This window comes from Mixophyes fleayi, chromosome 9 (genome assembly GCF_038048845.1).
Source record: "Mixophyes fleayi isolate aMixFle1 chromosome 9, aMixFle1.hap1, whole genome shotgun sequence".
NCBI lineage: Eukaryota > Metazoa > Chordata > Amphibia > Anura > Limnodynastidae > Mixophyes > Mixophyes fleayi.
In genome coordinates, this window is record NC_134410.1 from 105625519 (window position 1) to 105642757 (window position 17239).

The 17239-nt window shown below is 38.4% G+C and overlaps 1 protein-coding gene across 11 annotated transcripts in view; it reads left to right on the forward strand.

The window, feature by feature from the left end:
- The first annotated feature begins 6994 nt into the window (after positions 1–6994).
- GAPVD1 (GTPase activating protein and VPS9 domains 1) overlaps positions 6995–17239 on the forward strand; it is a 61834-nt gene continuing 51589 nt past the window's right edge. For 3 of the 11 annotated variants that reach the window (XM_075184806.1, XM_075184808.1, XM_075184807.1), the window contains exon 1: positions 7004–7126. In XM_075184806.1, the coding sequence (XP_075040907.1) occupies positions 7022–7126 (105 nt within the window). In that variant the 5' untranslated portion in view covers positions 7004–7021. Of the gene's footprint in view, positions 7127–17239 lie in introns of all 11 variants that reach the window. The other 8 variants (XM_075184798.1, XM_075184802.1, XM_075184803.1 and 5 more) reach the window with 6 other exon arrangements.

Genomic DNA, 17239 nt, shown 5'->3' on the forward strand with positions numbered 1-17239 from the left:
CATCAGTTGTGGCTGAACCAGCTGGAAGGATTACTTTCTAATTACCGATAGATTTCAGCTGGTGTCTTGGCTTTCCATGACTTTTTGCACCTCCCTTTCTTCATGTGTTCAATACTTTTTCCCTGTGTCATTTTACATTATTAAACAAAACTTAATTTATGGGCATCTATGGTTTGATTTCTTTGCATGTGTAGATTGTAAGAGTTGTTGCTGACATTTGGTGTAAATTTCGTTACAATAGACACATTAAATATATATCTACTGAGAAAAATATTGATGTGTTCAATACTTATTTCACCCACTGTATATACATAAACAGTATTGGTTATAAAAAAAACAGTACAAACAGACTCTTAAATGATTCTCATCATATTTTTTCTAAGAATATATAAAGAAAAAAAAACTGAAATGGTTTTTTTTTGTAATAGAAGAGAAAAAAGGTAGAAAATATAAGTTTAAGTAGGGAGGCAGTGTGGCTTACAGCAAGTAAGGAAGAATGAAAAGATGAAGAGGTAAAGAAAAAGAGGGAAGGGGGAGATTGAGGGGACAGGGACCAAGTGGACGGAGACTAAAAGATTGAAAAGTTATATTGAGAAGGGCATGTGAAAATGGAAGTAGGAAGCCCATGGGTCCCACACTTTGAGGAACAATTTAGAAGTGCTGTGAAAAATGTTAGTCATATATTCCATTTTATATGTGCGTTAAAAAGTCTGCTTGAGGTGTCGGAGGACTAAGGTTGCTTCCAATCAGTGGCTATTTGACACAAGGCAGTTGAAACTCTGGTGAGCAATGGCAGACGGCATCCTAAGTAGCAGGAGGAAGATCCTGGGGGAGAGGGGGATATTGAGATGTAATAAGAAGGAAGTAATGTTCCCAAGCTCCAGATAAAACGGCATTAGTTTGGAGCATTGCCACCATATGTGGAGAAAGAAGCCGTCAGTTGCTCAAACCCCTTCAACATCTGCTGGATGAGTCAGAGGAAATTTTGTTTAGCTTGGTAGGGACCAAGTACCACAGATAGAGGAGGATTTATGTATTCTCTTTCGTTTTTATGCAAATACAGCTAGAGGCAGCGTTTGTTCTTATGCCTTCCCAGTCCTCTTCGTCCAGAACCTCCCACAGGTCTTCCTTCCATGGCCGCTCACACGATTCCTTCATGCTCACAGCTGAGTGTCACGAACGCCCAGCCTGTCCCAGATACCGCAACCTGACCAGCTGGCCGTTGACTGGTGTCACCTTAGTCACTTGGCACTGAATACACCTTTTCTGCCACCACAAAGGATTTATTATGGTGTCCTTACCTTCACCAGAACCACTCATTAATGTTTCACACTTAAATCACATACACATGTAGCATGAGCCTCCCTGTGCTTCGTATGTTCAAAGAATTATGAAGAGTACACTAGATAAAAATATGTTTAATCTGAAAAATGTTTCCAAATGTTTTCTTCAACATGAATCACTATTAACAATTAAGATGATCCATGGAGGTGTTACTTTTTACTCAGAGCTTGAATCAAGTTGCTATTAATATTTAATTTATTTATATGAGGAGACATTAGAAGCTACCTAGCATAAAACCTGCCCACCCCCCCCCCCCCTTTCTTTCTCTGCTATCATGTGACCACTGAAGCTTGGGGATTGACTGGCTCAGATAAGATCAGGTTACACGCTTGGGAGGGGTCACTATGTCAAGTGATTTTCTTTTACTTTTTATCATCTGTACACCTTTAGTGCTATAAAAGACAGGGCCTCAAATTTAAAACAAAAACATTTTACATGCTTTCATTTTGTATACATGACTAGGTTTGAAGGTTACAGACTCAAATTTTAAAACAATTTCCACTAACATAGGACTTTGTGTTTATTCCTTAAAATTGTAAAATTATCCACACAAAATTTACAGTTCCTAATACCACGTTCACACTGCCACACCGGCAATATCCGGGGGTTTTGCACCCAGGATATTTCCGTGTCACAGAGCATCCCAGCTCTCACACTGCAAATTGGACTCACGAAATTCCCAGATCAACCCCGGTCTGCCCTGGCAATTAGTGCAAGTCATCACAAGAGGAGCTTTGATCGGCTGATCCCCCCCAAGCAGCTTTTTTTTTTGTGAGATCCAGGTTGAAAAACCTGGGTCGCACCTTCACACTGGTGACTACCCGGGATGACCCAGGAAAAACCATGCAAAAGTCCCTGGTCATCAAACACCACGTCACACTGAGCCAGGACCCAGGTCATCGGGGCCCGCCCGGGCATTATCCGGGGTTTTCAGGTCAAGTGGTATAAACGTAGTTTTCTTAGAAGTCTAAACGGATGACAGTCTCATACCCTTCAATGTATTCCTTGTTTTCTTTCACACTGGTTGCTGTGGAGCTATAAAAGTGTGTCTTTTCAATGTTAGAAATTGTTCAGGGGAGCACAGTGGCCTAGTGGTTAGCACTTCTGCCTCACAGCACTGGGGTCATGAGTTCGAATCCCGACCATGGCCTTATCTGTGAGGAGTTTGTATGTTCTCCCTGTGTTTGCGTGGGTTTCCTCCGGGTGCTCCCACACTCCAAAAACATACTGGTAGGTTAATTGGCTGCTATCAAAAATTGACCCTAGTCTCTCACTGTCTGTCTCCCTCCCTGTCTGTGTGAGTGTGTGTCTATATTAGGAAATTTAGACTAAGCTCCAATGGGGCAGGGACTGATGTGAATGATTTCTCTGTACAGCGCTGCAGAATTAGTGGCGCTATATAAATAAATGATGATGATGATGTTCAAAGAAGGATCAACAAAACCTTCACTTGTGCACCTGTCAAATGACACTTTGTTTGTACAAAACACTTTCTATCACCTCCTCTTCCAATTTGCTCACTAGCTGTTCCTTTAAGCATTCAGTACCTGAACAGTTGTTGCATTCATCTAAATGGCTCTGAAGTTACAGGCGTACATATTATTTTTGCTAGGCATACTTTATAATCACTCAGATTTGTTCTGTCATCCAATACCATCTCTTTTACTTTCGCTCCACTTATCATTAATTTAACATTCTGATGAGAAGTACATGCACAACCAGAATGTGTACAACTTCTAAGACACAAGATGACATTTTTTGAATGTTACAATAAACAATAATGACCAAGGCATGTGTTATATCAAACTAAAGCCTTTTTGTTGCTGTTACTGAGATATCTTGATCCTACCCTGAGAAAATAATGTGGTTGTATACACACAGCTGCCAAAATCTGTGTATTATCAAACACTTCTAAATAAAAAAATAGGAGATAAAAAAGGCAAATGCAAGATTAGTAGGCAGCTTTGATTGCCCAAAATGACTAAGGTAAAAAAGGAATTGAAAATTGTATCAGTTGATGTGCAATGATCAGGAAGAGGCCCATTTTTTTTGAAAGATGGGTTAGAAAGAGGATTTTTGTTTCTTTTTTCAGCGGCAGCCATAGCAATGTCCTCTACAGATCAATATTGCAAAGGGGACACCGCGTTACAGGAGGATATCCTGAAAAGGCGATTACCAGCTTCATGTATAACTCACATTTTATGATTAATTCAGATGGTTACGCTCACTATGAATCATGTTGTGCTATATGGATTTTATGTAGTGTGAACGCTGATAACTCAGTCAGGTTTTAACGGATAGAATAAAAAGAGGTTTGTAATTTTAGAATTCATAGATGAATTTTAGAATTCATCCAGAACACACTGTGTGATTGCAGATTAACTTTTTCAAATGAATGGATGAACACCACCACCACACACTCGGTTTATGTGCCCTGCATAAAGTGAGGGGCAGTTTGTTTTTGCAGATGGTACCCAAGTCATGGAAGAATGATGTAAAACACTTAAATGCTAGATTCGGGAAACTGAATGAAAGTAGCGATAGCCTATTATACAGTTGCCCATTTGGCCATAAAAAAAGTAAATACTCTAAATTACATCATATTCAATTTAACCCCTCAGTTACACTTAGAACTGAGTTTTGAAACCCGTGTAAACAGCGTTCTAAATGGAAATTTAGACGGTATAGAAAATGTAATGGGAATGCAAGGGAGTGGAATTTGATAGTGTTACAATGAAGGAAGTAGAAATGGCGGTATAGCATACCACTGTATACACCCCCACTTCGACCACTGCACTAAATATTTAACCTCCTTCATTAGCCCCCCAGACTTTTTTCCCTGTTGCTCAATTTTCATTCATCTGTCCTCTATCTTATTACTCTCAGATTCTATATTTAACTGATCAATTGTGTCTTATTACTACATTTCCAATTTTCTTTTTTCTCATCAGCAGCTATATTGTTCCTTGCACCCCACTTGTCATAATCTCCTCTTTGTCCTGACCAAAGCTCCTGCTACTCAATGAGGGCAGAGGCACATTACTTGCCTGCTCTGTGTAGCTCCTATTGTCAATCACAGAACTCAGTTTTAGGAGAGATTAACTAGCAATTTACATTTTCTGGGGCGAAAATAACCACTGGTTTCTACAGTAATCATACTGGTGTGACATTTTATATAGGTTCCACTCTTAGGAGCCTATTTAAGGATAACTGGTGATAGCAAAAAAAAAATAATTATTTTTGTTATTGTCACCTATCTTAGCACAAAGATATCTGTGTGGAATTTGCATTTTCTACCCATGTGTGCATGGGGGTTTCCCTTGGGTGCTCCAGTTTCCTACCATACTAGTAGGTTAATTGGCTGCTATTAATTTGACCTTTGTCTCATGCTGTCCCTGTGTGTGTGTGTGTTAGGGAATTTAGACTGCAAGCTCTTATGGGGCAGCGACTGATGTGAGCAAGTTCTCTGTACAGCTCTGTGAAATCGCTGCTGCTGATTATGACCTTCCTGGGGCCAGTCTGAGTGGAAATGTGCATATGTGACTTAGTTAGCCAGTTCCCACTTGATAGTGAAACCAAATGCCCAGACCTGGGCTTTCAGTTCCACATGGTAACAAAACATTTTATAAAAAAAATGAAAATAAATTAAAACTATGTTAAATAAAGTATTATATTTCAATACTTCTAACTAATAAAGCATGTACTTAATTCATTCTAATCTGTTATCACCATCCTAAGATGGGGATGAAATAAATAGTACGGTACATAAAAAGTTACTACAGCTAGTTACTGCTGGTGAGACAGGGGCTTAATGACATCATCTCACCAGGAACATGATGATGTCATCACACCCCCTCCCCACCACTGCACTACAGACAATTGTAAAGAATAAGGGGAAGGGCACAAAATGTGTTGTACGACCTCAAATTTGGCACCCACATACTCAGTGGCAACCTGGTTTGGAAGGGAAGGGCCCACACTGCAGAGAACATTAATAATATTTTCTGAAGATTCAAGGTCTTCTGGGAAAAATAACAAAGATAAAGTATGATTTGTGTGGGTATTGCATAAACAAATTACTTATATTTATGTTGGAACGTGATCAGTCCAAAAAGTGTCAAAATTGGCTCAGCATAAGGGTTGAGAAAAACCACAGCAGTGAAGGGGTTAAATAGTATTTCCCATAACAGTGGATACAACAGGTTTTAGGTTTTTTGTTTTTTTTCACTTCATGCAAAAATATTGCAACTTTTCATCTGCCCATTGTTTTTAGAAATTAACCAAAGCAGACCTTTTGTAAAACCCACTGCAAATTATGAATGTGTTACAAGGCATGAACTCATATATTAGGTGTGTTTCACGCTTCGGTTTTGTTGCCATTTTTATTTGCAATAAATTTTTTCTGTTGCTTAAAATTACTCCTCTTACATTTGAAAAGGGCAATTTCTATCCCAAGAAGTATTGCATTATTCTGGCAATTAAACATAGTGGCAAACTGGCTGTTCAAAACTCACTATACAAGCAGGGCAACATTGTAATAACAAATAGGTTTTATGTTAGAACATAAAATAAATGCCTAAGGTCACAGAATAAATCAGTAATGACCTTTACAACATCCTACATTATGTAGCACCATGTACTAAAACATGCCCTGCCATATTGTGGTCAAGTTAAACTTATTTTATTCAGCCCCAAGATCAAGTTACACATTATGACCCCAGTTCCACAACACTCTGCCATTTATATTAATATTGAGCTCAGGGCTGATTTTCGGTCTACATGTTCTGCAATATTAGGTGCATTGCTCTACATTGCCGCATTTATTGAAGTGTGAGCAGCATGACTCTCCACTGTTCCAATTTAAGCAGCACAATTTTGATTTGAAGGGGCTGTCAGCATGTTTGCCCCAACTCACGCCATCTATGGTGAGTGGGTGCCATAGGGACATGCCAGCTATTTGGGGACATTAAAAGTGGCAAGTGAGAGGGAAGTGTGAATGGCTTTATAATTAACGAATGGGCAGATTTAGGTAGTGTGTGTGTAAATTGAGAGTGTGCTTTACGTAAATCATATTGGAGCTTGTTTTGTCCCGATTTTCCATATATAAATGTTAGGAGATCTGCATTGGTGAATTGAAAAGCCAAGCACAATGGAAGCTTACATGCACATTAATAAAGAGTGTGCGGTCACATGTAATACCTGGCTTTGATTGTTGTTATTTTAATGCCACTTTGTAACATAAAACCGTATGAAAGAATAAAATAAAAATAAGATGCTAAACATCTGCCACTAAGTCATAATATCATCGTGGTACATAACTGTAAACACATGAATACAGGATAGTACCCTTCTGGGTCAGCAAACTAGTATCATACCTCTTACTTGCTGCTATAAACGGTGATACAGTGCTTCTGAACACACATGTACTTACCATTTGCAATTTGCAAACCAACTGCTTCCGGGTCCTCACCAATCCTATCTAACAGGACTTCCTGCCATTCCTTTATTTCTACGCATGTGCATTTAACTAGCCCAGCGTTAGCACTGCGCATGCTCAGTGCCAGTCCCTGGGACAGTTCCCCGTATGTGTATCGGACGCTGCGCTCCTCCGTCGGCGAAGGGCGCGATGTGTTCTGCGGCGCCTAATCCCGCGCATGCGCGATTTCCCTTGCTGTTGATGCCTCCTAATCCCGCGCATGCGTGGAATTTTGTGTCTGAGAGGCTGAAGCCGAGAAGGAGCCCGGCAGCACCGGAGGGCGGAGAACGGGCCCGAGAGATCCGTGTGAGCAGCGCTGGGGGGCGGGTGGTGGGGCTGTTATAGACGTAGCGGTGCTTATTGCTAAGTGTTATTCTGCTGCGCGTCTGTAGGGTCGGAATGGATATGTTGCCGTGTCATATGTGGGCAGTAGTAAGTCCGGGTATAGTGCAGCTACACGTAAGACATGCAGGGCTGATGATCAGTGCGCTGACCTATGAGGGCAAGGGACAGTCCTTTTATCCCAATATTGTGATGGAGGACTCTGGAGATACATATACATATATATATATATATATATATATATATATATATATATATGTCCTGTCTCCACAGTTTCCTATGAGAGGATAGTGGTTATGCTTTACAAATCCTATATATATGAGGTGTATATGTCCTATCCCCACTGTGATGTATTCGGGCACTGGCTGTGTTTTCCTCAAGCTTTATTTATGAGCTATGGCTGGATGTGCTGTGAAAGGACGTTTGCAGTTCCTTAAGCTGGGTACACACTACACGGTTTCCATCCAATAATCGGCTCAATCATACGACCGCTCGTTCAAAAGTCTGGTCAGTGTGTGCAGTGTCACGATGGTTGAAAGTCTGCCCAAATGGACGATTGTCGCCTCATTTGGTTGGTCGTACCGTTTAATATTTTTGTTCCAATCTCGTTTCCGCTGTGTAGTGTGTATAAACTTCCAACCAATCCACAATAGTGAGTACGAAATTACAGTCATTGCTCACAACAACATGGCTGTAAAAAGTCGCTAAAGGGACTTCCGCTCTTCCCTTTATCTTCCTAAACAAGGCTAGTGTGTATGCAGTCCATGGACCGAGCGATCGGAACATCGATCGCTTGTAAAATCGCTCGGCATAAAAAGTTGGTGGTAAATTCTGTAGTGTGTACCCAGCTTTACTCATCCTGTATATATCAAGGCTAAATCTTTGTATGTAGTGTTTACATTATGTCCTGTGTGAAGACTTGGGCAGTTCTGTATTGTCAGTTCTGTATTATAGCACACTGACTATCCCTTTCCTGTCATGTCATGTATTTATCAGTATGATATATGGATATAGTATACGCTCTATATAAATGGACTTGCCATGGCACTGACAAAGCAGATAACTTGTCTAGTCAGATGTGTGGTCACTCACTATTTCTTCACTTCTTTATCACTTGACAGAGGACTCATTGTATGTACTAAAGTGTAACATAAATAAATGGGAAATTCTGAAATGAGCATACACTTGGTATTTCTTATTCTGTCTACGACTTGTGAATAAAACCACATTTTTTTAGAAGTATCTTATGAACATGCCAGTCGTGGGCCTTCAAAGTATAAGGTTCATTATGTCATGGAAGCTTCTAAATGAGACTACAGGGAGCAAGTCCTGTCATAGTATAGTGTTAGACTTCACATTTTTAACTTGTGTTTTATTATGTGTGGATGCTTGCTGATTCTACCATGTAGGTCAGCAATTGTTTGTACCAGCTATTGATGATGTACATAGTATTGAGCAGTTATGTGACCTTTTGAGTGAGCTTGATTAAGCTACTTTGTTAACTTATTGCATGCATTTGTAGTGTGTGAATTTATTGCTTCAAGTTATTGAAGTGGCATATATTTTGCAGAAATATGGCAGCGCTCAGTGAGCAAGATTAAGATAGTTTGTTAGAGTAAATAAAACTTTTCTACTGTTCAAGAAAAGCCAATCTGTTTGCATGTTACTCATTTGAATTGTCAACCTTTATCTGTGGATGCGTTATATAATGGGTTTAACTGTATCACATCATATGTTTTAATGGTTGATCAGCTGTAATTATTACTGGTGCAAAAAATTAAATCAATCTTTAGTGAAACAAAGTCGGGTATATAGCTCAGGTAAACGGTATTTGTTTTTGGTGCTTGGCTGCAAAATGTAGCGACAGGGGGGATAAATACTATTCAATGGTTTCTACCTTTTGTTCTGTGCTTTATTTAGTAATCAATTAAAGTAGCACAACTGTTTATACTGCTCCTGTACAATTAACATTAATACTGCTTTGTGTAAGGGACAAGAAGGTTGCATTTTACTTGTCAACTAAGGCACACCATTGTTCTCCTTGTTTATGATTGTGCAAAGATTTGCTGGCCCCATACAGTTGATCTTCATGCTTCCAGGATATACTGAGGCCTGTTAATGTGTTTGAGAGATGACCATACATAGACTGATTAATGCTAATCATCTGACCACATTTCCCAGCATGTCCTATCTATTTTTATTTCTCTTATCAGCATGTTGCTAGTTTTGGTGATACAAATTCTGCCAGATATCATTGAAAATACTGCATCAGTTGGCAACTTTATTCTGTATTTGATAACATATTTTAATCCTGTGTAAACCGCGTTGCAGAAAAATAATGTATACCTTTTAAACAAAAAACACACACTCTGAGATATAAGCCTCTGCAGTTTAGATGTTCTGGTTTAGACTTATGGAGAGCTTTTTCCCTAGCTAGGCTTCCAGCTCAGAATCTGGTAAGAATCCCCTAGATCGGTGATGGGCAACAAACAATTCTCCCAGCCTTCAACCCGACAATTCCTTACAGCTCTGTTTAAAAAGTAAAATATTTATTCCCCATCCCCTCCCACATCTGTAGGACAATATCTAATACAGGTCAGAATGCTCCGAATGAAGTCATTTAAACGTGATTGGCCCTGCCCCTGTGCATGAGTCGACCGATCACAGTGCATTGCTGCAAAGCAGGTCTGCCAAGCTGTCACTCTCTGCTGAGTTAGAATAGCACCTCCATCCTAACATGAAAATCTGCTGCAGAGGAGTAAGAACATACAGTGCATATATTTAATTGAATATAAATACACTGGTTATGAAATACATATTGTTCAATTATATGGAAGAACTTGTGCTGTTGGTTGTGTGGGAATGATGCAAATTTGCACTTGTAGATGATTGACATCTGTTTACCTTGAGTTACCTGGACATTTGGGATTAATGTAATATATGCACTGCTAGATAACTTTGGTTATTTATGTGGAGATGAATCCTTGTTTCTATAACTGTAATAAACGTATGGTTTTATCATACGGATTGCGCTATATTTGTGACATATTAACTCCTTTTAGTTTCAGTCCCCCGGCGCTCCCTCTGTTTTTGTTTTTATGCCTCCACGGCTCTAACTGGTTTTTACAACACATTCCAGCTTGATTGGATTAAAATCTGGGGAATTTGGAGGCCAAGTCAACACCTTGAACGCTTTGTCGTATCCAACAGGGAATATCATTGCCATGCAGGGGTGTACTTTATGTGCAACAATGTTTAAGTAGGTGGTACTTGTCAAAGTAACATTCACATGAATGTCAGGACCGACAATTTCCCAGCAAAACATTGCCCGGAGCATTTCACTGCCTCCACTGGCCTGCCTTTTTCCCATAGTGCATCCTGGTGCCATGTTTTCCCGGCTGACCACATGATGTAATAGAAAACGTGATTCATCAAACCAGGTCACCTTCTCCCATTGCTCCATGGTCCAGTTCTGGTGCTCACGTGCCCATTGTAGGCGCTTTCAGCGGTGAACAAGGGTCATCATGGGCACTCTGTGTGGTCTGCGTCTACCTGGCTCCATAGCAGCAAGCCGCGATGCCCTGTGTGTTCTGACACCTTTCTATCTTAGCCAGCATTTTTTTTCAGCAATTTGTGCTACAGTAGCTCTTCTGTGAGATTGGACCAGGCGGGCTCGACTTCCCTGCCCACGCACATCAATGAACCTTGGTCGTCCCTGACCCTGGTGCCGCTTCACTGGTTGGCCTTCATTGAACCACTTTTGGAAGGTACTAACCACTGCATACTGGGAACACCCCACAAGACCTGCCATTTTGTAGAGGATCTAGCTATCACAATTTGGCCCTTGTTGCTCAGAACCTTACCCTTGTCCATTTTTCCTGATCCCAACACATCAACTTCAAGAACTTGACTGTTCACTTGCTGCCTAATATATCCCACCCCTTGACAAGTGCCATTGTAACAAGGTAATCAATGTTATTCATTCCACCTGTCGGTGGTTTTATTATTGTGGCTGATCTGTCTGTATGTGTGTGTGTGTATATACTATATATTTTCTTTTATGAGGTTGCCATGTTAGGAGTTAGGTGTTTTTCCAACTAGTTGACTTGCTGTGAAAGTTGCTGTGTTGATTGTTGGATTCATACATAGAGACAGGGTCAGTGATGTTGCAGTGGTATAGTTGACTGTATAGTCAGCTTTTTAAGATGGGGAATTTCAGCTGTCTGTATTGGGGAGGTAACACTTTACTGTTTAACACAACTAGCAGTGGAACCTCAGGTTAACACAGAACAATGTGTTTTACCTCTCTGGTTGAAATCTGAAAACATCAACAGTCTGTAGTGGAGTAGGAAGCGAATGCTTTACTGTCAGAGGTGTGAATTGTCAGGTTATTCTATGGTTCATAACGGAAAACTTCATATTTGGGGTCTACTGGTCCTTTAAGCATTTACTTAACTGGTGCATTGTGTTAATCATAAGAAACCATGGTATTAAATTAGATGAATACAATCCAAGCAATTTGCTATTTATGACTTATTTGCTAGCGTCTTACATGGGCTAGGTTGCCTAATTATCTGCTTGGGATGCACTTTAGCTGTTGCTGTGTTTCATACACGTTTTGACTCTTGCTACTTAATTTGTTGTATGGATAAGGGAACAGCAGCAATTGTGAATCTCTTCATTTCAAGAATAAATCATTTTTTTATTTGACTACTAAAGCAACATAATGGTTGTACTCTCATGATAGGAGGTTTTTTATAGTGTTTTTTGATAGTATTACTGTTAAAAGACTTAGGGGTATATTTACTAAACTGCGAGTTTGAAAAAGTGGGGATGTTGCCTATAGCAGCCAATCAGATTCTAGCTGTCATTTTATAGAATGTACAAAATAAATGATGCCTAGAATCTGATTGGTTGCTATAGGCAACATCTCCACTTTTTCCAAACCCGCAGTTTAGTAAATATACCTCTTAGTGTTGCTTATGTCACCTGCTGCTGTGGATAAGCAGTGGTAACAATTATACATTAGCTTTCATGTTTTAAATAATGCTAAAAAACATCATATTTTTAATCCAAATAAAGTTGTTTTTAAATAAGAGAACCATATTTTGTAAAAAAAAATAAAATAATAATAAGATAGTACTTTTGTTTGTGCACTAAAAACCTCTGTTTTCTTTCTTGCTTTTTTTTTTTTTTTAAATGATTTAAACAGGTAAAAGTGGTAGCACCCTCCCCTGTAACTATTTACTAACATAGTAAATTGAAATAATAATAATAATCATTAAAAGGTAATATTATATTGAGCTCCGGGAGGTAAAAGAAACACTTTATTTTGTCTAATTAAATCTAGTGCAGTAGTATTCCCTTCTGTCTGTACAGCAGATATTATCACTAGTGACAGAGTAACTTTGATTGAAACAAGTATAGTTGTAGTTGGTATTTGCTCCTGATAACTTGCCAACACAAACATGCAAATTGCTTTTTTGACAAACTACCAATACCCTTGCTGTTTATATTTTGAAATTGCTTTTCATCTTCTGTTTTCACATGATTTACATCTTACACCGCCCCAGGCAAGATTCCCACACCACCAAAACCAAACATATCTAATAGTCGTATGTGGCTGTGAGGTCTTGCTGCTTTACCTCTACATCTACTGGGAATATCACGGCTCATTCCAAAAATGCACATTTGGTACATTGGAGTTCTGGGTATTAATATTTTATGGCTGATATCTGACTTTCTTCGCGTTTTGTGCATAATTAGGAGAACTTTGGATGAAAGAAAGGTTCTCTGTTGTTAAGCAGCAAGAAATTAGGAATCTTATGTGTTTTGTTACTGCTCTGGGGAATCTTATGTGTTTTGTTTGTTATGACCTAAATGTTTTAGCGAATATAGCAGCTTCCATCAAAGGCATACGTTTATTTTTATTAAAATTTAATAAGCTTTAAATTTAAAAAGAATCTTTCTCAAAATCAAATCAAAAAATGTTGATTGTGCAAATTCTTGATGAAAGCACAGTGCTATTGCAGAGTTCCTAGTATTTATACCAAATGACAGCTTTTCTCCAATTGATCAACAGTGCTAAGCAAAGCACACCCTTTCGTCCTATAACACGGTATAGTGTTGGTATGTGTGCGGGGTTTAGTGTGTCTGCACACAGTAGCACAGTTCCTGGAATTCCACTTCACGTCCTACACATTCTTATTACCTGAAATGATGTGTTCTACACATTCAGACTTATAACCAATCAAATGTTTTATTTTAGCATCATTTTACAATTGCATCCAGTCTCCCATACTTCATCATACCACATCATAGCTGTTCTAATGAGTCTTTGCGGGTCTAAAGTGCATAATTGTGTTAGAAAGGGGACTTTATGTGCTGAAGGGTACCGTGTTATATCAACGAGTTTCGTGCTGAATATTGTATTTAAAACACAAACCATTAAAATGGGCTACTCCATTTATTAACATATTATCCACTTTAATATGCACTACGATGGCTCATAACTGTTCACCATAAATACACTAAAACAGATACTGAAAGAGGAACAGTCACCAGGAAGGGGGCATGATGTTTTATGGTTGATAATGTTTACTAAAATAAGTCCTCATTCCCTGCCCCTCTAGTGGTTGGCACGGGACCACATTTGAGCAGCCCAGAATGCCATCTTGCTTCCTCCCCCTCTCATCCTGTCTTGACCACGAAGAGACAATGAAAGGGAAATAATCAGGTCTGATAGATTGTATCTTAGTATACAGTAATATGTTTTTGGTCGTGGCTAGTAGGTTAGGTATTGTAGTGTCTCAGTTAGTTATAAACCAAAACTAAGCTTGGATATTTGGGTGTGAGTGATGTGGGCGTGCCAAAATAATTTCCGGCTTTCTTTTTTATTTTCACCCTTGCAATTACGGTTATTGTATATCATGTTGTTCCTTATTGGATTTATGTAAGTCTCTGTACAGCACTGCATAATATGTTGGTGCTATATAAAGTTTAGTCGTTGCACTATATGCACATCAGACTTTACTAACATCATGTTGTGTAAAGAAAATAGAATAGTTGTCTTTACCATACATAATACAGCACGACAACAGTGGATTTAAAAACTCTTGCTACAGTAGATTTAGTTTATAGAATATTATTCTTGCATAGTGTTAGTAAGCATATTCATTTTCTGTGAGTTCCATATTTATCTAAAAAACAATGGGTGTCTCTTTAGATTGAAAATAAGAAAAGTCCTTCAAGTGACAAAGGATATATAGGTATACACAGTGGTTGAAATGGAAATATAGAAGTGACTATGGTAAATGTAAGTGAATGGAATTTGATGGTGTTAGAATGGTGGCAGTAGGAGAAGTAGTGGTATGGTATATCACTGTAGACGCCCCCACTTCCACCACTGGGTATATATTATAGAAGGTACAAGTATACCTTTTGTTAAAGACTTTTAAATGGAAAGGAGATTGTACAGGAACTATAATGATATGGAGAGACGTATTCAGAATCCTTTCAATTCCTTTTGTTGTATACAATATTGATGTTTATAATATAACAATCAAAATTGTATAACATTTATAAAAGCAACATTCAATTATTCACTCCCTCCTTAGACAAGACTGTGACCTTCTGTGTAACCTGTTGGTTCCCGGGTCCTGATCTGTATGTAAAAGTGAAACAGAGGGTCCAAATGGTGGTGTACTATTTCCACCAGTTTAAAAGTATTATCTGAGTTGCCAAAATCGCTTTTAAAAGCCATAAACGTTTTACGAACTGCATGTGTGTGTCCATCCTACATCTTTTAGAATGCCCATGAACTCTCGCATACAAACGAAAGATAAAAATACACTTCAAACTCTGCTTGCTAGAACATATTAGGATGATCAAGAAAAATGAGTATCTGCAGATTCTTCTGTGTAAAGACCGTATTGATGCTAAAGTTTTTAAAATGTCTTAAGTGGCTATGATGCATAGCAATTAAACTTGTCCAGCTGAGTTAGACTGAGGAAAAGCTCCAAATAAAACTATGTACTGGATCTGTTAACTTAAAAGCCTCCAAGGGAACTCTAATGGCTCATAGGAAAAGGCTACATCTGTATTAGCAGGTCCTTTATCGCATTACATTTTATGTTGTTGTTGTTCAGATTTTGGTCCACTTAATCCCTCTTGCTTTGTTCATGATTGTATAGCTTATTTGCTTATTTACTTTACAAGTAAAATATGATTTTATCATGGTTAATATTACTGGCTATAATGGTTATATGGACTTTAAGATATTGTTGTTTACACTTCACAGTGTGCAGTCTTTATTGAAGTAAATGGGATAGTGATTGTGGTGAGTCACCATACACCCTTCATGTTCCATAGACCTGAGACTTAAGACAGATCAAGGAAGCTATTTTTAAAGTTTATATTTGAAATGGTGGGAACAACATTTAAAGGTACTTCACCTTTTGTGTCTTTGTTTCACTTGTACCGTTGTGTTTGTTTAAAGGAAAATAAAGCTTTGAATAAAGGTTATTTTCTGCTGAATATTCAAGCCAATTGGTTTGTGTACAACTGCAGCATGTATTTTAACCTGTTTGGTGCCTGTTAGCTTAGAGTTTGGGTCGAATTGAATTCTGCAAGTGAAATAACAAAAGTGGTGTGTTTTGTTTTTTTTTTTATACCAGTAAACCAATTATTGCCCTGTTCTTACTGCTAGTGACCTGAAGGAAACTTGTGAACATAGGAATGTAAATAACAGTGTCGCCTAAAATAGCAGTGTATGAAAGCATAGTGCTTGGCAGAAGTCTTGTATAGGCGCTTTGCAGGGTGGGAGGTGTAAAGCATTTAACTTCTACTTCACTTGCCAGCATCCTAGTTAGTATCTTCCAGATCAGGGCTGTGTCTGTAAAACTGCTACACCTGTAACAACATGTTGCTGGGACACTCATTCTCTATATGCATAATTTTCTGGGACACTCGAAGGACTGAAATGATTAACACTTTGTTGTGTACTGTGCATTAGCAGCGTAACCTAGTAACAGATAGAGGAAGTTCTGTCCTTGGCTGTTCCATCTGCTATGAGAGAACACTGTGCATTTCATAGTGACGTAAGTATCGCTGGGACAACACTTCCTCTTGAAGCCTTGATTTTTATTTTTATTTTCTTAATTGAGCTTTAGATGTTTACTTTCATTATGATATTTAGTATGTATGTAAAGGAAGTCTACACAACTGTTTTGCAATATTGATTTGTCTTAACTTGATATGGTGTGCATATTATTTATTATAAAACAGTTCTGGAGTTTTCTGGCAGAAAAATTACTCAGTTTGTTTTTTTTTCTAGCCTATGTACATGTGATTGGAGATTTCAGGGGATTTGACACCTCGTTCCTTCTCTAGTCACTACAGTAGAAATTGGCAAGTAGCCAATAGTATAATCTTATTGTCAGGAACTCCAAAACTCTGCAGTCCCACACAGTATGTGTAACAAACAAAATACATAACGCCTATTATATATTAAAAAATAAATAAAAAAAAAAGTTTTCCATAAAACCAGAGCAAGTACATATGAAGATGTCTAAGAAGGTGCAGGCATGAAACAGGGTAGTGGGAGCCCTGCTAACAATCTAGACTATTGTTTGATTGTTGCAACAATATTATTGTTTTCTGCAAGACTGTTAACTCAGTGCTTCCGAGAAGCTGGTTGTTTTAAAGTGTAACTGTCATGCAGTATTGAAAAATCTAGTGTTAATAATGAAGTCAGGAAAAGGCTAATTTCAATGTACACTAATTAATGCACACACCAGAACTTTATTTAAATTTCAGTTATTGTTAAACTGTTTAGTCAATATTTAAATTTGCTGTTAAGTGTACAAGTTCCTGTGTCTCTGAGCTCATGTGATCATTCATACCCAATGTACTGAAAGCTGGAACCTTGATGTTGTTTCTTAAGACCGTGGTTATCATGTTCCAGCCAGTACCAGGGCAATTCGCAGTCTTATTATTTATAGCTGCCCAAGAAACGGGTAACTTCACACTGGCTTGTAAAAAGCTAAATCTAGAATTTCTACAGTTGTAAGACAGTAA